General features: G+C 41.4%; 1 protein-coding gene across 3 annotated transcripts in view; it reads left to right on the top strand.

Moving 5' to 3' along the window:
* LOC126282224 (DNA repair protein complementing XP-C cells homolog) overlaps positions 1-24,786 on the top strand; it is a 289,038-nt gene that overhangs the window by 96,664 nt on the left and 167,588 nt on the right. For 2 of the 3 annotated variants that reach the window (XM_049981788.1, XM_049981787.1), the window contains exon 5: positions 710-864. The exons of the other annotated variant lie outside the window; for it this stretch is intronic. In XM_049981788.1, coding sequence (XP_049837745.1) covers positions 710-864 — 155 coding nt within the window. The remainder of the gene's footprint in view (positions 1-709; positions 865-24,786) is intronic. 3 annotated transcript variants of the gene reach the window in all.

The raw sequence follows: 24,786 nt of genomic DNA, 5'->3' as shown, positions 1-24,786 counted from the left end.
CGCAAAGTAGTTAATAAATCAAAAATTTTACAAAATTAAATTTTTGCTTCTTTGGATTTTCTGGAAAACTACTACAGAATCACATCTGAGACATGTTTTATTAGATTCACCAGATCAATAACAATAGAATAAATGAAAATCGTGCCTTACTTTAATCTCGTACAGTTTTGTGATGGCTTCATAATAGCGAAGTTGCTAAATTTCAGGCAAAATCTTTTATTAGCAATAACTCTGTAACAAAACGTTTGCGGACCTATGTCTATGAACTTTTTTCTTTAGTTTTACTTGTAGAATAACATATTAAAATATTTGCATATCTTCGTGAATCACCCTGTGTTAATGTGTCAATCAAGTCACAAGAATGAGCACTGCAGTGATTCAGTATTTTTTCTGTATGTTATGGGAGTGAGGTCCATGCCACAGGGTTATTTTGACATTCTCTCTAGAATCATATGGTGTAAAACAATAGAGATTCCGATATCCTGGTATTTGTGTGCAATGTATGTGACATGCTCGTGTGCACTCTCTCTGGAGTACGGCGCAATACAGAGATTCAGACATAAATGTGTGCTGTACATGTGTCATGCATGTATGCAGGTGAAGCTTTTGTGCATATGTAATAAATCTTAGTTTTTTCCACTCTTGGAGACAGTTTTTATTTCTTGTGTGTTTACATAATCTTAAAGTCTGATCAAAATTAACTTTATAGTTCCAGGTTTGAATCGTATAGCCAGAAAACTGCAGATAGACTGTGCTCCTGCATTCACTGGCTTTGGGCAGACCAATGGAATCTGGGGTCCTCTCTACGATGGGTTTGTGGTTTGTGAAGAATACAAGTATGTGCTGGCTGAAGCATGGCAAGCAGTAAGTCTAATCTTTTAAATTCATTTTTTAGAGTATCATTATGGACCTTTTGCAGTGACTGCTGTGATGTCAATCTCCAAAATTGTTCTAACTCATCTCGAATTATTATAAATTGTCATCTGATTGGCCAAAATATGTAAAACAATGCTATTTATGATCACCAAACAATGAGCTGTATCTTATTATACAAGCCCCGTATTTCACGTCCCTTAAAGCTGTGATCTTGTATCGTGAGGGGTCCAGAACACTTTCGAATTGTGGCCCGTCACACAGTGTGAAATTCGTCCTTCAGTATCAAAACTAGGAGAGCAAGAGTGGACCTACATTTACAGCTTCATTCTGTAAGCTAGTGGACGGTATGTGACACACTCAAGCCCACACTTCTCTGATTTTACCACCATGCCCCTGACACAGCATTGTAGTGTACTGTGTGTTGTCTGCCATAGTGTAGTGGTTAAAATCACTGGCTGCCAGTGTGCATGTCACTAGTTTGATCCTTGCCGCCTTAAATTATTTTCAACATTTATGCCTTTTGGGAGGTTCTGGGTTCCAATTATTGATAGAATGTTGGAGTTTACTAGAACATTCAATTTATGTACAAGCCGGAGTACGCACTACTGAGGCAGGCAGTTCAATTCTACGTGGGTTGAATGTAAAGTAATGCCTCCACCTTCGTTCATTGGGTTTGGATTAGAATCTTTTAATAAATCAAACACTGTTTCTGCAAGCACAGTCTCGCAGTTCTCTCAGCGTCTTCATCAGAAGCATAATTATGTCCCTGTGGATCGTCTTTCCCTATCAGGAACAGGTGGAAGTCAGCTGCTGGACTGTATGGAGGATGCTGTATGGCAGTGAGATTTAGTCTCTGGAGTTCTGCTGTGGCAGCATGTGAAGTGTGTGGTTTGGCATTGTCATGCTCCAGGTAAACATTTCCCTTTTCCTTTCGGACCCTTGTTAGCCGTTGTTTCAGAGTTCGCAGTGTTGTGATGTAACACTCTGAATTTATCGTTGTTGATCAAGGAAATCAACATGGATAACACCATCTGCATCCCAGAACACTGTGGCCATGATTTTTCCAGCTGAGAGCTGCATATTGAATTTCTTTTTGTGGGACGAGTCTTCGTGTCAATATTCCATAGACTGACATTCCATCTCTGGGTCTTAATGGTGTACCCACATTTCGTCTCTTCTCACAGTTGAATTGAGAAAGGTGTCACCTTCATTCTCATAATGCGAAAGGAGTTCCTGGCAAATTTCAAGTCTGTGCACTTTCATTTCAGCAGTCAGCATCTGGGGTACCCATCGGATACAGTTCTTCCGATAGCTAAACAAAGCAATGATGTGACCCACACTTTCTTGTGGAATGCCGATTGCATTTGCAGTTTCTCTTTGAGTGATACAACAATTGTCCTGAATCAATCTGTCATCATTTTGCTTGTGAAACTCTGTGGTTGCTGTTGCAGGACGCCCAACTCTTTGTTTGTCACGCAAGTCAGACGTTCCCGCCTCAATATCTTTAAACATATTTGCTCAACAACACACAGTACTCACATCAACACAATCACCATAAACTGCTTTCATTTTCTGTTGAATCTCCTTTGGGGTGACACCTTCTGCTGTCAAGAATTCAATGACTGCATGTTGCTTAAATCGCATTGACCGACCGTCTGCGCAGGGTTCCATACTTTACACTGTGCAACACAACCGTTCAATGCCAAGGCTTGCCGCCAACTGGAGCTGTAGAGAAGAGGCTACAGAACAAGCCAGTACCTGCTGCTTACCAATGCTGCCAACTGTTGAAGAGTTACGAAGGTGGAGGCATTACTTTTCAGTCATCCCTCATATGTATGGTCAAAAAACATACTTTCAGTGTGAAGGCTTGTTGAAAACACCGCTCACATAACTGGTACTAAATTCTAGATTCCATGTGACACATTTTGGTGGTGATACCAGTGTCACTATAGCTCCAGTGTGGCTACACAGAGGCCATCACTTAAATGGACAGGAACACATGGACGAACAGCACATTCCTCAGATTGTCCAAGTCCAAACAGGTATCATCATCATTGGTTTCTCTGCCTTGCAGCATGTTTTGACCACATAGTCCTCCATGCTTTTGTCTTCTGTGTTCCTCTTCATTCTTTGGTATCCTTCTCGTGGCCTACTGACATCATCCAGCATCTGGAACCTTCTTCTGCCCTACCCTTCCTTTCCCAGAATGAAACTTTCAGTTGCGTCTACTTCTTCATTCCCGACTTTTATCAGTGCAGCTGATCTTCTCCTTTCTACGCCATATCCACATTTCACAAGCTTCAATTCTCTTCTCATTCTGCTTTCTCAACGTCCACATTTCTGCTCCATACAATGCAATGCCCCATATTAAGCACTTAACCAGTCACTTCCGTAATTCCTTGTTTAAATAACTAGTTAGGAGTCTTCTCTGCTTTTGAAATGCCTCTTTCGCCAGAGCCATTCTCACTTTTATATCATGTTGGCAATCCATGTCTTATTTAATCCAACTTCCCAAATACTTGAGTGCTCTTACCTGTTCTGTGATTTCTGACCCCAACTTAATTTTCGCTTTTCTTAGGCCTTTGACCATGCTTTTGGTTTTCTTTTTATTAATTTTAATACCATATACTACACAGGTTTCATTCAGGTCATTTAGCGTTTGAGTCAGTGTCTCTTGATTTTCTGCGAGAATCGCCATGTCATCTGCAGATCTTATACATTCAATTTTCCGCCCACTTACCCTGACGCCTCTTGTCCCATCCGAACAGCTTTCCAGTACTTTCTCCAAATAGATGTTAAATAGGATAGGTGACAGACAACAGCCCTGCCTAACATCTCTCCCAATCTTGGTGTCTTCAGAGATCCCATTGCCTATTGGTACCCTAGTTTTTTGATTCAGGTACAGATTTGCAATCCATTTTCTCTCCTTCCACTTTACTCCCTTCTTTTTTTGAGATATCTAACAGCTTAGCCCGCTGCACTCTCTCAAAGGCATTTTCGATTCTATGAAGACAGCATACATTTCTTTGTCGTTTTCTATGTATTTTTTGCCGACGGTTCTTTGAAGTCCAATGCCATCTCGTGTTCTTTTTCCCCTTATGAAACCATATTGTTCTTCACCAAGTGTTTCTTCCAGCATTCCATATAGCCTACAATTTGGAATTCGTAGAACTACTTTTGCTGCCTGCGATATTAGGCTGATTGTCCTGTGGTCTTCACACTTTTTGGGATTATTAGTCTTTGGGATTGGGACTATTATACTTACTAGAAAGTCTTCTGGCCATTCCCCTTTGTCTTAGATGTAGTTGCAAAGAGAGATCAACTCAGTTTTGCGTGTTTCTTTTAAACTCAGATTTCTACCAGAATGTCATCTACACCACAAACTTTGTTGTTTTTAAGTTCTCCCAATGACTTGTTTACTTCTGAACTTAGGATAAAATCTCCTTTTTCATCTTCATTTACTGATTCTTCCTTCTCAATCTGCAGATCGAAAGGTCTTTGATCCATTTCATAGAGAGTTTCAGTATATTCTTTACATCTATTCTGAACAGTGTGAGGGTCACTTAAGAGTTCCATCTTTCCCTTGTATCTCCATATTTGTTTTGTTCTCCCTTCCCTGAAGTACTGTTTCCTTGGCTACTCGATACATCTTTTCGCACTAGCCCTCTTTCTGAGCAGATTTCTATCTTTTCCCTGGCCTGATCAGTTTCTCTTGTCAGTTCATTTGTTCAGTCTTCTGCATTGCCTTTTTCCTTCATCAGTTTGTGCGTTTTTCCATTTTCTCCTTTCTGCCATCTTCAAGATCATGCCATCGGTAACTCATGAAACCTTTTCCGCTTGCACTTCACCAGACCGACGACGTCTTTTCTGGTTGCTTTCAGGGTGTCTCTGAACTGGTTCCACTGTTCATTTATGCCCTCTGTCTATTCTCTAATTTTCCACTTGTCTCGAAAATATTATTCAAGCTCTTTGGTTATTGCTTTTTCCTTTAAAGCATCCACGTTAAATTTCACTCTCACTTTACCTACCAGCATTATTTTCAATCTAACCTGCACATCTGCTACAACCAAGTTGTGGTCAGAGTTCATATCTGCTCCTGGATACGCCTTGGTATTTCTCATGCATTTCTGGAATCTACTTTGTATTAGTATGTAATCGATCTGGATCTGCTATTGTCTATATTCAACATCCATGTGTACGCCTTCTTTTGTGATGTTCAAAAAGCATGTTTCCAACTACAAATGAGTTTTCCTTACAAACTCTGACTATTCTCACACCTCTTTTGTGTCTGTTACCCAATCCAAATTTTCCAACCACATCCCTGTCTTTCTCTTCACCAACTATGGCATTCCAATGTCCCATTACTGTGATGCATGTCTTTTTCTTCTCTCTCTCCACCAGAGATGCCAATTCTGCTGCAGCACTCTTCGGTCTCATCATCGCTGGGTTGGCTGGTTGGCATGTAGACCTGTATCAGAACTACATCTTTCTTTAGACTTTTCAACCTCAACATCATCAATCTGCTATTATCATGGTTTTTACCTTCTTCTTTACCATGATAGCTACTCCATTCATTCCATTTTTTTCCTTGCCTGAAGAAAATAGTTTGTAGTAATCACTCTGTAACACACCATTGCCTTCTCATCTCACCTTGCACATTCCAAAAATATCTATAGTGCTCTGCTCCTTCTCTTTTTTTCGCATTTTTCAATTTGCCAGATTGTGAGAGGATGCGAACTTTCAATGTTCCAATCCATAGCTTTTCCTTTTCTTTATCTTTACACTTTCAATTAGCCTCAATGTACTCCCCTCCCGAAGATCAGATTGAGGGGATGTTTCAGCTCCGGAATAATTATTTTGCACAAAGAGGGCCATGTCAAGTGTGCCTTGGGAATAGTAGTGTGGTAGCTTTCAGTTGCTTTCCACGTATGATACCAGCTGCCCACTTTGGGCCAGACGCTGTTTGCAATCACTCACTCTTGAGTCAGACACTGCAGCTGGCTGTTGGTCTGCAGGGTGTACCGCCCATATCTGGGAGGCACTCCCCAATCCGCCATCTGAGGATGCACTCTCTAGGGGTTTCAGGCTCCCCCCAGGGCAAACAGGTATGATTCAACAGCATTGGTGTGTCAGATGCACATTGGCATCCAGATATATTTCCAGGTGATGCTGGACAGGATCTGACAAAATGGCTTAAATAACTCTGAAGGAAAATTAAAAAAAACAAAAACGGCACCAGAAAGCAGTGTGCTGAAAGATGTTCAACAGGCTTCTGGATGCTGTACCTGTGGTAGTCATGGAAGACCATAAGGGCCTCACATGCTAGAGTGAGAAATAGTAAGAGAAGAGATTAGCATCTTTTAATGTTGAATCCAGACAACTGGAAGTACAGTGAAACCCCATTTTACGTTTTCATGCAGTCCAGACTTTAAAAAACACAAAATTAAGGAAAATATAGAATCAACGAAAATGTTAAAACCCCCAAAATACATGCAGAAGCATAATGAATTTCATCAGTTCTTAAAAAATCACAGATGTGTAACAGCAAGTAAAAACTCATCAAAAAATTGAGAGTGGCATCTGGGTACATGATAATCGAGCTATTTTCTGACACGCTACACTCAAAAATTATATGTTCGAAACACGTTTTTGAGAGCTCATCCTCTGTGCTGGTGCAAATGGCTCTGTGCACTATATGACTTAACATTTTAGGGCATCAGTCCCCTACAACTTAGAACTACTTAAACCTAACTAACCTAAGGACATCACACACATCCGTGCCCGAGGCAGGATTCAAACTTGTGACTGTAGCAGTCGCCCAGTTCCAGAGTGAAGGGCCTAGAACCGCATGGCCGGGATCCTCTGTGCTCACCCAGGAAAAAGCAAAGTGATGAACACATTGAATTAAACAAAAACATCGCAGCAGCTAAGTAGCTGAACCATAAGCATTAATGCAGAAATCTGCAAAACGTAAATGACAAACTTCTTCAGCATCGCTGTTATTGTTTAATGCTTTTCTAACGAGCTGCACTTCATATGCTCATCACTGTTAAAGTGTTATTTTAAGCTTGATGAGAGAAACAGAGACTTGAAGAACTGAGTTTACTTCCCCACTTGACATTACAAATTTATTAGAAGTCAGCTGACTGAATTTCTTTACACTGTGTGAAATGTAAATTTGAAAGAAAGCTCAGGTGTTGCAGTTTCACTTCGTGTCCTTTATCACTGCTGGCAATCTTTATGATCTAGATTGTGTGGTGTGGTAGTGCAAAGTATGTATGTGAATAGTGGGGGTAGTTGTTGCAATTGTGTTGTGTCAGATTTGAGCACAGAAGTCTTTAAAATGTGCTATCGCAAAACCCTTGGTCTACATCCATGTTACATTTGTCATAGCACATCATATGCACAAAAAGTATATTTTCAGTACTTCACAAAGTGCTTTCATCGCTTCCTACACTCCCATCATCGTAGGACCTCTCCCCCTCTTCACACATCCAGTAGGTGAGTTCATTTTATGTGTGTTAGTGTGGTGTGGTGGCTGTGCTGGCTATTATTTATTTATTTATTTAATCAGATCAGATTAGGGCCATCAGGCCCTCTCTTACATCGGACCAGTGTTGCACACATGCAGCATTTCACACATCAGAGTTACATCATGACAGTAGTTTGAATGAGAAAATTAGATTACTCTAGCGACAATATGAATAAAGAGTAGTGACTAAGACCTAATAAAGTAAATGCTGGCAGTATTTTACAACAGGTGCTATACATACAGATTATGATAAACGCAATAATAATAACAGTAAAAAATCAAATAATAATGATAATCATGAGCCCGTGTGGAGTTGATAGTCTCCCATTGGGCGCCTCCCCAGGTGGCAGATATGGGAATGCTCTCCAGATATGGAGGGTACCGGGGAAATAAAATACCTGGGGTGTACCAAAACTATCATCCTAAATCCACTAACATCTGCCTGGTATCCAGCGGTTAGGGGTCAGCGTCTGTTCACTTAGATGATGCAGCTGCAGCAACCTTCTTGATCTCAAAAATCAAGTCGTAATCCTCATGATCTTTCCTCAGAAGGACCACCACCAAGTTAGTTTTCAACTTGAAAACCAAACATGATGATAACACAAGGAATGAATCCACTACCCCTGGCACCAGTCGCAAGGCTGGCTTTACCTGGTCATCGGATTCCGGGGGACCAGGAGCATCATGTTACGCCTAAGGTTGAGAACCAGACGACGTCCAAATTATTACACACAAAACAAAGACACTTCATTGGTACACTTACTACTAATACTCTTTTCAAACTGGGCAAGATGAAACAACTTACAGACATGCTGCAAAAATTACAGACCAAAATCCTTGCAATCCAGGAAACATGATTTATGAACAAAAACCATTTTGATACAAACAACTACAGGATCTACAAAGGAAAACCAGTAGTTAAAACTAATGAGAAATGACTCAAACAGTTTTGCACAGCATTTGCAATCCACAAATCTATCAGCGACTCTGTCATTGACTTCCAGTCTGCCTCAGAACGTATATCTACACTCTATGTCAAATCGGCCAACAAAGCATATACCTTGATAAACGCACACGCACCCACAAATAACTATAACAAGAAGAACTGCCAGAAAGTGGATGACTTCTGGAATGACCTTGAAGAGACGACAAACAAAATTGCCAAACACCATGTAATTATCTTGTTAGGCGACTTTAACGCACAATTAGGTAAAGAGAAAAAATACAGGAAAATCACCGGAATCCATACAGCTCACAAGAGAACTAACAAGAATGGGGAAAGATTGATAAGCTTTTGCGAAAATTTCGGCCACATAATTATGTCAATACAATTCAAAAAACCCAACAAGAAACTGTATACTTGGAAGTCGCCCAACACAATGTTGGGTGAATTCCTGATAGACCATGTGCCCATCTCCAAGAGTAACACAGCAGAAATTCTGAATGTGAAAACGAGAAGAGGATTTTTTGACTCAGACCACCATCTTCTACAGATAGAGACCAGATTACAACCCAATAGGAAAAAGCCAAAACTAAACAAAGTGCTGAGACCAGACCCCGAATACATAAAACTCAAGAAGGAAAACATCTTACAGGAAATTAGTCAGACAAACACCACAAACTGGACAGAACTTGTGGACGTCCTCAAATCCACGATGAAATTGGGTCAACCCCGAGATGGAGAAAACACAGGTGGTGGAATATAATATGTGACCAAGCAATAGAAGAAAGAACCAATGCCTGGAAAAACTTCAATAGTCACAAAACATCAGAAAAATGGCAACAATTTCTAGTAATCCAAAAACAAACATCGAAAACTATTCGGAGGGAAAAAAGAAATTATGACAAACGGCAACTAGATGAGATAGAACAAGATTTTAAGAAGAACAACACCAGGAATTTTTATAAGACGTTTAAAGAACATGTTGCAGGATACCAGCCACCCAATCTTTGTTTCAAGAAACCGGATGGTTCACTGGAAACTAACACGAAGAATAACTGCCAAATCCTCACACACTATTTCAACAAATTTCTCAACTGCGAAAGACCTACAGAGGATATTCACTATGAGACGTCTACACCAAATCTGATGCTAAACCGCCAACCATCAGCGAAATGGTAGAAATTATCAAGACACTGAAAAACAATATAGCCCCAGGAGAAGATGGAATTTTGCAGAACTATGGAAACTAAATGATGAAAGAAAAAATTCACAAAATCATATTAAACGTTTGGGAAACAGAACAGATCCTTTCTGAATGGAAACTCCACAAAAAGGGGACAAAACTGAACCAAATAATTACAGGGGTATCTCACTCGTACCGGTCACATATAAAATCCTATCAAAAGTTCTCATGAATAGATTAGAAGAACAAGCTGACCCACAAATAGGAGAATACCAGGCTGGTTTTCGCAAGGGACAATCATGCGTAGAGCAGATCTGGAATCGGAAAATGATTCGCCAGATGAGAAACACCCGCAACACAGTGGTTACTTTTGTAGATTTTAAAAATGCCTACGACTCAATAGACAGAGTAGCGCTCTGCAAGACGCCCGAAGAATTCAGCATTGAGAGAAAGACAAGAGCAATCATTCGCGAAGCATTAACTGACACAGTCTCCAAGGTTAAATTTATGGGGGATATCTCGGAACCATTTGAAATCCAAACTGGAGTGAGACAGGGTGATGGACTTGCATCATTACTCTTTAATATCATTCTTGAAAAAATTATCAGGACATGGGAAAAAGAAGTCAAAGGAATCCAAATTGGCATTAGAAAAGATAATAGATTCAATGTGAAGTGTTTAGCTTTTGCGAATGACCTTGCAATCCTCACAAATAATAGAAAAGAAGCCACTAACGCCATAGAGAAGTTAAATGAAATTGCACAAAGAACTGGCCTGCAAATCTCATATGGGAAAATCGTACAAGTACCACATTTTAATTACCTGGGAGAAATCGTCCAGCCATCAGGGATCAACCTAAAGGCCAATGAGGAAAGTATAAAAAAAACTACAGAAAGCATATAAACTCATGTGGAAAAGTCCATATCCATTAACGCAAAATTGAGGCACTACAACACTTGTCATACTTCCGGAGGCACTGTATGCATCTGAAACAACACAAATAGGTGGGCAAAGTAAAATCAAAGAAATAGAGAAACAAGAAAGGAAAATTCTCAGGGAAATTTTTGGCCCAATACAAGAGCAAGGAATCTGGTAGAAGAGACAAACATCAGAATTATATAAATACACAGACAAGATTACAGATACAATAAGGAAAAGAAGAATGCAGTTCTACGGACATATCCACAGGATGAATGAAAAAAGAATTTCAAAGCAAATTCTTAAAGTCATTAACTCAGGCAGAGAGGAAAAAATGGATAAAAGAAGCACACAAAACAGTAAATGATGCAGAAAATAGAACTGACTTCAGGAACATCATCAAAAAACATAAATTTGACAAATGGACAGTGGAGCAAAAGAAACAACACAGTGAACACATGAAGAAAATTTGGGCTCAGAAAAATCATAAACAATCATCATAAAGGAATTCAAGTTCAAGCGCTCTCTTAAATGGGAATAATCGAAAATAATAATAATGATAAACATGAGAAAATTTGGCAATAGTAATGAAGATTTGTGCAGATGTATATTAATATCTTGGTGTGTAAAGTAGATGTTTACTAGTATAGCGAGTTTTGGGGAAGGGAGATTTAAGAAGGGGGAAAGAGGGAAATAATGAGGTGAAGTTCATTCATGTACTACTGTTGCTTAAGTAGATACGTCATTAACTGTTTTTTTGAAGCCGGGCATGTTTTTAAGTTCTCTAACATAATGAGGGAGGCTATTCCATAGTCGGGTTCCTGCTACTGTGAAGGACTTGGAGAAGGTGACTGAGCGATGCAGTGGAACAGATAGGATTTTATTATAATGGGAACGTGTGTTTCTGTCATGTTCCGGCATGAGCGTTAGGGACGAGGAGAGATATGAGGGACAGTGTACATTTATAAGGCAGTAGATGACACAGAGTGATGGAAATCTCTGCATTTGTCTGTTCGCAGCCAGAACAGTTTTGCATATGCTAGTGAAATGTGATCAAAAAATCGAACGTCACACATATATCGGACACAGGCATTCATGACCAGTTCTAGACATCGGTCTGCCGCTGTGGTTGCCCCGGTTGCTGCCCGCAGTGGGGCTGAGCCCTCGCCTGTGGTTGATTGGGAGGTCGTTCCAAGGCGTGGCAGGCAGCGAAAGGCGTCCCCGGAAGCTGACCAGAAAGCCTCCCCGGTGCGTCTGACAAACCGGTTTCAGGCACTGTCTCTGGCTGAGCCAGATGCAGCTGCCTGCCCTGTTTCAGAGGACCATTCTCAGCCTTCAAGGTCCGGGCAATCACAGAGGTTGGGCTTACTGGTAGTTGGGAGCTCCAATGTTAGGCGCGTAATGGGGCCCCTTAGGGATATGGCGGCTAAGGAGGGGAAGAAATCCAGTGTGCACTCCGTGTGCATTCCGGGAGGAGTCATTCCTGATGTGGAAAGGGTCCTTCCGGATGCCATGAAGAGCACAGGGTGCAGCCAGCTGCAGGTGGTGGCACATGTCGGCACTAATGACGTGTGTCGCTTTGGATCTGAGGAAATTCTCTCTGGATTCCAGCGGCTATCTGATTTGGTGAAGGCTGCCGGTCTTGCTTACGAGATGAAGGCAGAGCTCACCATCTGCAGCATCGTTGACAGAACCGACTGCGGACCTTTGGTGCAGAGCCGGGTGGAGGGTCTGAATCAGAGGCTCAGACGGTTTTGCGACCGTATTGGCTGCAGATTCCTTGACTTGCGCCATAGGGTGGTGGGGTTTCGGGTTCCGCTGAATAGGTCAGGAGTTCACTACACTCAGCTGGCGGCTACACGGATAGCGGAGGCTGTGTGGCGTGGACTGGGCGGTTTTTTAGGTTAGAAGGCCTCGGGAAAGTGCGGGATGGGCTGCAATGTCAAAGGGTGCTTGGCAATTACAGGACGTGCTTGGATCAAGGAACAGTCGGAATTATAGTTGTAAACTGTTGTAGTTGCGCTGGAAAAGTCCCTGAGCTTCAAGCGCTAATAGAAAGCACAGAAGCTGATATCGTTATAGGTACAGAAAGCTGGCTAAAGCCTGAAATAAGTTCTGCAGAAATTTTTACGAAGTCTCAGACGGTGTTCAGGAAAGATAGATTAGGCAGAATTGGTGGTGGAGTGTTGGTGTCTGTCAGTAGTGGTTTATCTTGTAGTGAAGTCGAAGTAGATACTCTGTGCGAATTGGTGTGGGTGGAGGTTATACTTAACAGCCGAATTAAGTTAATAATTGGCTCCTTCTACCGACCCCCAGACTCCGATGATACAGTTGCGGAACAGTTCAGAGAAAGTTTGAGTCTCGTAACAAATAAATACCCCACTCATACGGTTATAGTTGGTGGGGACTTCAACCTACCCTCGGTATGTTGGCAAAAATACTTGTTCAAAACCGGTGGTAGGCACAAAACGTCTTCCGAGATTGTCCTAAATGCATTCTCCGAAAATTATTTAGAACAGTTAGTCCACGAACCCACGCGAATTGTAAATGGTTGCGAAAACACACTTGACCTCTTGGCCACAAACAATCCAGAGCTGATAGAGAGCATCATGACTGATACAGGGATTAGTGATCACAAGGTCATTGTAGCTAGGCTCAATACCATTTCTTCCAAATCCATCAGAAACAAACGCAAAATAATTTTATTTAAAAAAGCGGATAAAGTACCACTAGAAGCCTTCCTAAATGACAATTTCCATTCCTTCCGAACTGACTATGCGAATGTAGACGAGATGTGGCTCAAATTCAAAGATATAGTAGCAACAGCAATTGAGATATTCGTACCTCATAAATTGGTAAGAGATGGAACGGATCCCCCGTGGTACACAAAAAAGGTCCGAACGCTGTTGCAGAGGCAACGGAAAAAGCATGCGAAGTTCAGAAGAACGCGAAATCCTGAAGATGGGCTAAAATTAACAGACGCGCGAAATTTGGCACGTACTTCGATGCGAGATGCCTTTAATAGGTTCCACAACGAAACATTGTCTCGAAATTTGGTAGAAAATCCAAAGAAATTCTGGTCGTATGTAAAGTACACAAGCGGCAAGACGCAGTCAATACCTTCGCTGCGCAGTGCCGATGGTACTGTTATCGACGACTGTGCCGCTAAAGCGGAGTTATTGAACGCAGTTTTCCGAAATTCCTTCACCAGGGAAGACGAATGGAATATTCCAGAGTTTGAAACACGAACATCTGCTAGCATGAGTTTCTTAGAAGTAGATACCTTAGGGGTTGCGAAGCAACTCAAATCGCTTGATACGGGCAAGTCTTCAGGTCCAGATTGTATACCGATTAGGTTCCTTTCAGATTACGCTGATGCTATAGCTCCCTACTTAGCACTCATATACAACCGCTCGCTCACCGATAGATCTGTACCTACAGATTGGAAAATTGCGCAGGTCGCACCAGTGTTCAAGAAGGGTAGTAGGAGTAATCCATTTAACTACAGACCTATATCATTGACGTCGGTTTGCAGTAGGGTTTTGGAGCATATACTGTATTCAAACATTATGAATCACCTCGAAGGGAACGATCTATTGACACGTAATCAGCATGGCTTCAGAAAACATCGCTCTTGTGCAACGCAGCTAGCTCTTTATTCGCACGAAGTAATGGCCGCTATCGACAGGGGATCTCAAGTTGATTCCGTATTTCTAGATTTCCGGAAAGCTTTTGACACCGTTCCTCACAAGCGACTTCTAATCAAGCTGCGGAGCTATGGGGTATCGTCTCAGTTGTGCGACTGGATTCGTGATTTCCTGTCAGGAAGGTCGCAGTTCGTAGTAATAGACGGCAAATCATCGAGTAAAACTGAAGTGATATCAGGTGTTCCCCAGGGAAGCGTCCTGGGACCTCTACTGTTCCTGATCTATATAAATGACCTGGGTGACAATCTGAGCAGTTCTCTTAGGTTGTTCGCAGATGATGCTGTAATTTACCGTCTAGTAAGGTCATCCGAAGACCAGTATCAGCTGCAAAGCGATTTAGAAAAGATTGCTGTATGGTGTGTCAGGTGGCAGTTGACGCTAAATAACGAAAAGTGTGAGATGATCCACATGAGTTCCAAAAGAAATCCGTTGGAATTCGATTACTCGATAAATAGTACAATTCTCAAGGCTGTCAATTCAACTAAGTACCTGGGTGTTAAAATTACAAACAACTTCAGTTGGAAGGACCACATAGATAATATTGTCGGGAAGGCGAGCCAAAGGTTGCGTTTCATTGGCAGGACACTTAGAAGATGCAACAAGTCCACTAAAGAGACAGCTTACACTACACTCGTTCGTCCTCTGTTAGAATATTGCTGCGCGGTGTGGGATCCTTACCAGGTGGGATTGACGGAGGACATCGAGAGGGTGCAAAGAAGGGCAGCTCGTTTTGTATTATCGCGTTATAGGGGAGAGAGTGTGGCAGATATGATACACGAGTTGGGATGGAAGTCATTACAGCATAGACGTTTTTCGTCGCGGCGAGACCTTTTTACGAAATTTCAGTCACCAACTTTCTCTTCCGAATGCGAAAATATTTTGTTGAGCCCAACCTACATAGGTAGGAATGATCATCAAAATAAAATAAGAGAAATCAGAGCTCGAACAGAAAGGTTTAGGTGTTCGTTTTTCCCGCTCGCTGTTCGGGAGTGGAATAGTAGAGAGATAGTATGATTGTGGTTCGATGAACCCTCTGCCAAGCACTTAAATGTGAATTGCAGAGTAGTCATGTAGATGTAGACATCGCGGATTTTCCTGAGAGTGGTCTTGTAGGGTAATATCACTGTAGTCAATGATTGGGAGTGTAAGTATTTGTACTAATTTATTTTTCAGATCGAAAGGGAAGAGTTTTTTATATTTTTGTAGGACATGAAGGGAAGCTGATGCTTTTTTGCACACTGCAGTTAGGTGCTCTGTCCAATTTAGATTTTCATCTAATATTACTCCCAAACTCATTGCTGAGGGAGAGAAGTTAATATTTGTTCCATTTAGGATAAGAGATGGTACAGATTCCTGATGTTTTGGGCTAATGAGCTTAGAGTGGCCAACAAGTACCGCTTGAGTTGTAGATGGATTTAGTTTTAGACCTATGTCCTGTGCCATAGCTTTCTTGAGATTGCTTGGTTTCGCACTTACGAGGGAATGGTCAGACTTGTCATGCCGCAACATGGATCGCTTCCCCTTTTTTTTTTTTTTCACTGTTATCTAACTGTGGAAAAGGTCCACATGCAAAATTGTAGCTGCTGACATGAACTGGAAGTCACCTAAAAAAAATCACGATCATGGTTGTCTTTCCTGCTTGGCGCTTGCAATGGCAGCTGGCCACCCCTGGAAATGGCAAGTCGCGAGCGTTGTGCACATGGTCGGGAAGTGCGGTCGTCTTATCGCGGCATTCACTAAAGAGGAATATCGCTGCACGGTTTTGGTAGAAAGGGGAAACAAATATTCGTTTCTGTGGCATGCACGTCCTTTTAATTTCTGGTACGTATTTCGAAACATACCATCCTGAAACTAGTTAGAGATGTGAAAGATGTTCTGTACATGTTCATCTATACTCCGCAAGCCATTTTACAGTGAACATTCAATCTCCCCTCACAAGTGATGGCCGCCCCTGTAAATGTTTTCCTGCTTGCCGTGGAGGTATACCACAGACACCAAATGAAGCAATCAACAGAAAACACGCGTGAAGACTATGTTTTGTGCGACATGATTGTTAAACTTCTAGATGAGCGTGTAAATGACGCAGACATGTGGCTAGAAACAACTGAAACACTTGATATTGCAGACTGTGAATCTGCAGACGGCGAAGACACCGACGAAAGTTGCACTCATAAAGACTCTTCGAGTGACAGTGCCACGTACCATCATCAATTATCTCCAAAAGTAACACCAGCAACTACCATTACCTTATCAGACAAAGAAAAAGCAGTGACGTATTGGTTGAACGAAAGTGGTAAGAAACGCCACGTGTCAGTACTCTTCAAAATAAGTATCACTTTGTCCGTTCTGAACATGAATTGTATAGATGGAAAAGGAAATCGTTGGACGACGTAACAGTCCACTGGAAATTGCGACGGAGATAAATGCGCGACTTTTTGAGCTATTTACCGATGCCAGACATCAGTCATTTAGTGTCAGCGATACAACTTTGCGTGATTGGGCGTTAGAGATCACCAATGCGATAGGCTCTAAAGAATTTACAGCTTCTCAAAGTTGGAGTAGTCACTTCAAAAGATTACATAAAATTTTGGCAAGGAAAATAACAAAATTTGTATCGAGAAACAGGTCAGAAAATGAAGTGACACAAATCGAATTGATAGAAGCTTTTCTTACTGCAAAAAAATAAGATCGCTAGTTTTAGTGAATCGTATGTGTACAATGCAGATCAGTCCGCTTTTCAAAAATAAATGCATGCGAAAAGAACACTGTCATTCAAAGGAGAAAAACATATCAAGGCGATTGTGCAGTCCACGACTGCACTCACATATTAATACACTATAATGCCCATAATTAGTCTGGATGGTTCATTGCTGCCTAAACTATATGTGTGTTTCAAGAACCAACTGGACGTTTTGGACCACGCGTCAAAAGAACAATGTTCTACGCAATGTGGTAGACGTATCGAAGTCTGGAATAATGGGAAATGAAAACGTTACAGTTTTCATGCGCATTTTTTTCTCTTTCATTCTGCGGAAACAAATGTCTTCTTCTTCTTCTAGATTCGTGGTCAGGTCATAAAAGGTCTGATTTATTAAAAGCTGTATTTCGAGCCCACCCTGACAAAGAAGCAGAGATACTTCAGATTCCACACGGTACGACGAACGTAATTCAGCCTTTAGACAGAGATTTTTCCGTCAGTGGAAGGCATTTTACAGACTACTAACAGAGAAAATTATTGTGTGCAGATCACTACAATTTCCTGCCTACCACCGTGACAATATTATCAAGTTGCAATCAGTAGCACATTATCAATTTTCCTCCCCACGGTTTCAGAATTTGATTAAATATGCATGGCACTCCTAGAAATATACTGATACTAGGCCTGATTCATTCCTAACACCAGCCCAGTTTTGTCTACGGACGTCTAACGTCTGTGATTCGCAGGGCTGTCATATGTCGTCTTTGCTTTTATATTCTTGGTGCACAAAAAACCTATGTTTTGAACATTGTATCAATATTTCATATTTTTGTGGTAATTACAAGAAATAAAATTTGGACATGTTCTAAACTATATATTTATTTGTGTCTATTTCATAGCTATTTGGAAAGAATGTTGTTGATAACACATCAGCCATATTTGTCAACGAATGTTTAATTATCATACGATTGCTTTCACTGGAGGAATCAGCTCTCTCACTGCTGTGGCAAGAGAGCGGTGCGCAGCTAACGCCACCTTGTCCCTAGATGGCATTGGTATAACATAGCGAGAGAGGTCAGGGTTGTACAAGAGGCAGTTATAAGCACGGAAACCATGCAACAATAATGTCTTACTTCATAAAATTGTTTACAGGCTTCCAGGTCATGTCAGCAGCTAAAATTCTGCATACAGTCTTCTTGCAATGTTAACTCAGAGCAGTAAAAAAAGCAACACAGGTTTCTACATAACAAGTCTGACCATTCCCTTGTTAGATACAACTGAAGGTCATCAGCATACATATGATATTTGCAATAGGTCAGAACCGATGACACATCATTGACATACAGAGAGATGAGTATAGGACCTAATACTGAGCCTTGGGGAACGCCTGACACTACCTGCCGCCATTGTGATTTTATATTCCTGGGCAGGACACGTTGCTGACGAGACGTCATGTATGAGCGAAACCATTGCACTGCACTTGGTGAGAAATTTAGACCGCTAAGTTTGGCTAGTAAGATGTCGAAATTGACAATATCAAATGCTTTGTTGAAATCTAAGAAGCAAATGATAGTCGCTTCTTGTCTGTCCATGGCAAGTTTCAAGTCATCAGTCACCTTTATCAGTGCGAATGTTGTGCTTCAGTGTTTACGGAAACCAGATTGGTACTTGTCTAGTAGGTTGTTAGTAGTTAGGTAGTTTGTGAGCTGGTCATGAACAACATATTTAAGGCCTTTGATAGTGCAGGAAGAAGGCAGATGGGGCAGCAGTCAGAGGGTGCTGTGGCGATGTCCTTTTTAGGCAGTGGCTTAGGTTTCCAGGCCTCAGGGAAAACACTTGTGATTAATGAATCGTTGAAAATGTCTGTTATAGAGGGCAGTAGTAGGTCAGTAATAAGTTTTACCATCTGGATAGTGATGCCATCATGTACAGTAGAAGCTGATCTAATCCGCATTATGGTTTTCTTGACTGTACTGCAAGTGACGTTCTGTAGATAGAATTTTTCTTTGTTACAATCATTCATCCCCATGAAGTAATTAATGATTCTGTTTTGTTTTTTTTGTTCAGTTGTGGTTGTAGGTAATGCGAAGAAACTGTTTAGTTCTTCGGCTGGGACCATGGGATTTTCTGCAACTTTTATTTTGCCTAAACTGAGACTATGGAGATTTTTCCACAGGATAGCTGGTCTACATCTGTTGTCAGCTAATGTACGGGCATGCCTGAGCTTAGCGTTTCTCACCACTTGACTGACTTTGTTTCGTTTCTGCTTGTAAACAGTATGATTTTCAGCTGTAGGGTGTATCTTGTATGCTCGATGTGCAGTGTCTCTGAGATTCATGAGCTCTTTTAGTTCATCAGTCAGCCAAGGTGCAGATTGCCTTTTTACTTTCTGGTCTTTATTGGAGCATATTTGTCATATAGTTGAGTAATTTTGGGTAACTTAACAAGTCACCGGCCAATACGAGTTCACTAGCTGGAAATGGGCAACATTTCCTCGATGAGGATCGAGCGTATTCTTTGAGACTCTATGTTTGAATTTAAAATGTTGACAGTTGATATTTTTGCTGAATACAATACATTGGAAATACATGCAAAAAAATGAGATTGAGTTATAAGTGGCACAGGAAAAGATGGTGGCTGGGTCCTTTCGTCACATATTGGCTCTGTCCGGAACACTTTGCATCGACTGTCTCGTTTTACCATTAGCGCTGCAACCTAGCAGTAGTTGTATCAGAACTGCACAGTGAAGCTAAATGTTGCAATGTGTGTTGGCAACACCAATCTTGGATTACACCAGAATTTTTTGTCATATCTCACCTCTCTACAATGGCTTAAAATTTCCCTTAACCCCATCACCACTGCCTGTGGTGCAAACCATCTGTCTTTTATGCCACTTACAACTCATTCAGTCACATCAAATGCTGATAGGAAAAACACAGGACGAAGTCAAGCAGACGTAGAGTAAGAACTTAGAATCGAAGTAAACCTTACCAGGAAGGAATGTAAAATCGGAGAATTTTTAGCTCTGATCTTATAGGTTTTTCACAGGGACTACGAATTTATGGTATAGAATCGCTAAAAGCGTAAAATTGAAGTTGCACTGTAGTGACATTCAGCTTTGAATCCATCTAGTAGGTAGTATCACGTATTCTAGAAGAGGTTTATTGTTCATTGGCACTGATCGCTGCAAGGCAGACTAACATTTATAATTGGAGTTAGAAACCCTAAATTTATGTCACTACCACCAGGTTCTAAATGACACAGATACAATCAGCTCTCTTTCCAATTCAACTGCCAGCCAGAAAAATGGACATTTGGTGAACTGAGGACAACTTTCCATCGTCCAGTTGTAAGAAAGGAAAAATTTATTTGATGAATATATGCTATAAGATGCCAAACAACAGAGCCATTCTGTGCACACGAGGAAATTGCAGGTCACTACAGCTGACGTCAGGTATGTAACACACCAGTCTGATCCAGTAGATGTTGCTCAGTATACTGGTCACGTGAGAAACTTCCTTGGAATCTGCTCCTACTACAGACACTTTACAAATAATTTCAATTGTAAAGCACTGACTCTGCAGGAACTGCTGCACAGACACCAAATTTTATTGAAATGAAGAGCCAGAAAGACCAATCTGTAACATTAATGAGGAGTTGAAATCTACACCAGACCTGCCAATTCCTGAAGAGTGTGTCGTGTCTGAACCATGCATTGTCACTATGGATTATGGAATATGTGTATTGCAGGAGCAAATCAAGGAAGATGTTGAAAAAGTAATTGCTTTTGCCTGTTGAGTAATCTCAGACTCAACAAAGGAATTACTCTTTGACTGAGAAAGAATGTGTTGAAGTGTCAGTTCTATTTCTATGGCAGACAATCACTAGCTGACCATCGTTCTCATTACATTACATTTATTGATTTCCATGGATCCCTTGGAGAGGAGTCTCTGGGATGTGGAAAGAGTCAATGTAGGCTGACAAGCCTTAAGGGGCTGCAGGGTGATTGGCTGGATGGCTACTAAAGCTTTTGGGATGCAGCTTCACAGTGTGAGGGGCAATCATAAAATGTGAAGTATAACCTCGAAAAGATAAAGTTGTGTAATCGAAGGGGTTGATACAAGAAAAGTGCTAACCCGCAATTTAGTTAGGATTTGTCTTATCACATGATCTGTTCTGTTTTTGAGTGCACCTTATTCTGGTAACAAGTAGTTCCACTTGTACCATTAGAAATTGCTACGTTTTGTGTAAATTGTTTTGTCTTGTTATATTTATGTCCTTGTCTTTGAATTTCACCAACATGCAACATGTAATAATTGAAAATGATGCTCTGGTTTGTTAGCACTTTCTTCTGCTGGTCCTTTGAGTTAATTTTTGTCTGTAGTCCCCATACTACATGTATAACAGCACCAGAGGAACAAATTCAAAAGACACAGGCCATTGATAAAGTGCAGTGTCAGGCAGTAATTCGTTTTCTGCATCTAGAGGGGAGCAATACTGCTGCAGCAGAAATGTTGCAGCTATATCAGGTCAGTCCATATGTCTTCTTTTCCTGCCTAATTACTGTGGATGGGTGCTGGATGTAAAACTGTGACTCCATGTTAAAGGAGCAAAGCAAGCAGTGGAATTAAATGGGTTAACCACCTCCAAAAAATACAGATCCTACCATTATTTGGCAAACTGATGCTATGCTGTGGTGCTAACAGTTATGCTTCTAAGGGGCAAACTGTCACAGGAGCTTACTACCAAAGTCTCCTGACAGGTTTTTTGGTGGCTATCAAGATGAAGTGTCACTGGAAGCTGTCCAGGGAGGTGTTTTTGTTCCATGGCCATTCATTCTGCAGGACATAGTCAAACTTGCTGCTTCCTTGAACTATAAAATTTTACCTCACCATCCCATATTCTCCCAACATGACATCTAGTAACTTTTTCCTTGGATGAAGGACTCATCGCGTGGCAGGCATTTTCAGAATGACAATGAAACTACCAGCTCTCTGAGACTGCAGACGTGTGTGTGTGTGTGTGTTTGTGTGTGTGTGTGTGTGTTTGTGTGTGTGTGTGTGTGTGTGTGTGTGTCTACTGCTGGCAAAGGCCCTAATGGCCAAAAGCTATAATTGTGGGAATCTTTTAATTGTGCCTATCGTGTGTCAGCCTCTCCACTATATGGTGAGTAGAACTTTCCTTCTCTGGTATTGTTACATTCCGTCCTGGATTTTCTATTATGTCAAACGGTTATTCTGTTACAACGGCAAGACTGTGCTCGCCATATATATAGGGAAACATTCCGCATGGGAAAAGTATATATAAAAAACAAAGATGCTTTAACTTACCAAACGAGAAAGCGCACACAATAAAATAAGAAACACACATACAGGTATTCAAGCTTTCACAACCCATGGTTGCTTCATCAAGAAAGAGGGAAGGAGAGGGTAAGATGAAAGGATGTGGGTTTTAAGGGAGGGGGTAAAGAGTCATTCCAATCCCGGGAGTGGAAAGACTTACCTTAGGGGGAAGAAAGGACAGGTATACACTCTCTCTCGTGCGCGCGCGCGCACACACACACACACACACACACACACACACACACACACACACACACACACACATCCATCCATCTGCACATATACAGACATAGGCAGACATACGTAAATGCAAAGAGGCCACATTCAGAGTCTGATGCACATGGTTGTGTACCAACCTAAGTTCACCACAGGATGAACATATCTCAGCTTCAACCAACAAGTTTTCAACTTTTTTCACACCAGAACTCCAGTTTGCTTTCTAGTTCATCTTTATCTCTCCCCGCATATTTTCATTTTCATTTTAGCCTCATCTTACACTTTCCACCTTCTAAATACCATGTCACCCTCACAACATCCTCACAACGACCCCATCAAGTTTTATTTACATTCCCTCTGCATACATGCCTTTGCCCTAGCCAGATTACGCTCCCATATTTTATTTACTCAGGCTTGTCGGACATTTGGCATTACCCCCAAAGGCCTCACACTTAAAGTTCCCATCTCTGGCTGTAACCCTCCTTTCCATCAGTCCCTATACTGAGTTCCAAACCGAACAATCCATAGCCCTCACCCGCCTAATCCTTCACCTGCACCTCTGAGCCAATGAACACAACTGTCAGCTCCTATCTCTAATCAGAGTCCTCACTCTTTCCTTTCCCACATCCACACCATCTGTTCAGAGCATCCCCCTACAGGCCAACCACAAATTAGAACAGCAAGCCACCCTCCACCTCAAAGAACTATCCAATCTCCTGGTTTCCCACCTCCAGAAAGGTAACTCACTCACCCTCCACAACCTTTCCGACAAACCTCAACCTCCTCTCATTGCACACAGACCCTGTCTCTCCCATCTACTCAATCTCCCACTTCCAGCTCCACTCCCCCCAAAACCTCCAAATTCTAATCAACACAATCTGGAACCACAACACCCTAATTCAGTAGTTAACCTTTCCTCCAAACCTCACTCCCAATCTGGAACCTCTGTACTATCCAAAGGCCTCACCTTCAGCCCTAATCCCGGATTCAACCAATCAGCCCTTGTCAAAGATTTACTGTCCTACACTCGTAGTATCTGCTGGAAATAACACTTTGCCATGAAGAAACCAATCCTAATCCTAGTCCTAATCATCCAACTCCCCAAGACACTATCCAAATTGAACCCTGCCTGGAACAGTTCTGTCCTCCATCACAGCGGGACCCACCTCCTCTTCCTCAAAATCACCCTCTGCAAACCTTCCAGGAATTTCTCACTTCCAGCCTTGCCTCTCAATCTTTCTTGAAAAACCTTAATTCTACTCCCAACATCACCACAGCTGAAGCCCAGGCTATCTGTGATCTGAAGGCTGACCGATCCATCATCATTCTTCTGGCTGACAAGGGTTCCACGATCGTGGTACTTGATCGTCGGGAGTATGTGGCTGAGGGACTGCGTCAGTTTTCAGACAACTCTACATACAAAGTTTGCCAAGGTAATCCCATTCCTGATGTCCAGGCGGAGCTTCAAGGAATCCTCAGAACCTTAGGCCCCCTACAAAACCTTTCACCTGACTCCATCAAACTCCTGACCGCACCGACACCTCGCACTCCTACCTTCTACCTACTTCCTAAAATTCACAAACCCAAACATCCCGGCCGCCCCATTGTAGCTGGTTACCAAGCCCCCACAGAACGTATCTCTGTCTACATAGATCAACACCTTCCACCCATTACATGCAGTCTTCCATCATTCAATTGTAACAGTGTATAGTTCCCCCTAAGGGAATTTCCAGCTATTTCTAGAAAACTTGGATGCTTTGTTGTGCTATCTGTCAGACAGGGAGAAGCAAATTATCATTTGTGGGGATTTCAATGTTGATTCCCTGAAAGAGTGTAATAGGAAGAATGACCTTGAAGTATTACTCAGTTCTTTCAATTTGAGCTCCGTCATTGATTTTCCTCCTCGGAAAGAACAGCAGGACATTGATAGATAATTTTTTTTTATGGACCAAGATAAATTTAAGGACATAAATGCTTATCCTGTTGAGAATGGTCCTTCAGATCATGATGCACAGTTAGTTACAGTACATGACATAGCTCCATGCAGTATATCAAATCAGAATTTCAAAGCAGTGTGTTCAATTAACAGTATAAATATTGCAAACTTTAGGGAAAGCCTAAAGCAGCTAGACTGGGATGAAGTGTATAAGGAACCTGATGCAAACTTGAAATATAACTTATTTTGCGGTACATTTTTAAGGGTATTTGAAAATTGTTTTCCCAAGAAAATAGTTAAACATAATTCCAAGAAAACATATAAAAAAATTGACTAACTAAAGGAAAAAGAACATCTTGCAACCATAAAAGAGAACTGTATGTAACAGCAAGAGGGAGTACTGACCCCGAAATTGTTCAATATTACAAAAACTAT

The sequence above is a fragment of the Schistocerca gregaria genome, chromosome 7 (assembly GCF_023897955.1).
Source record: "Schistocerca gregaria isolate iqSchGreg1 chromosome 7, iqSchGreg1.2, whole genome shotgun sequence".
NCBI classification, from domain to species: Eukaryota; Metazoa; Arthropoda; class Insecta; order Orthoptera; family Acrididae; genus Schistocerca; species Schistocerca gregaria.
The sequence above is the reverse complement of the archived record's forward strand: the minus strand, read 5'-3'. Positions and strand labels throughout refer to the sequence as shown.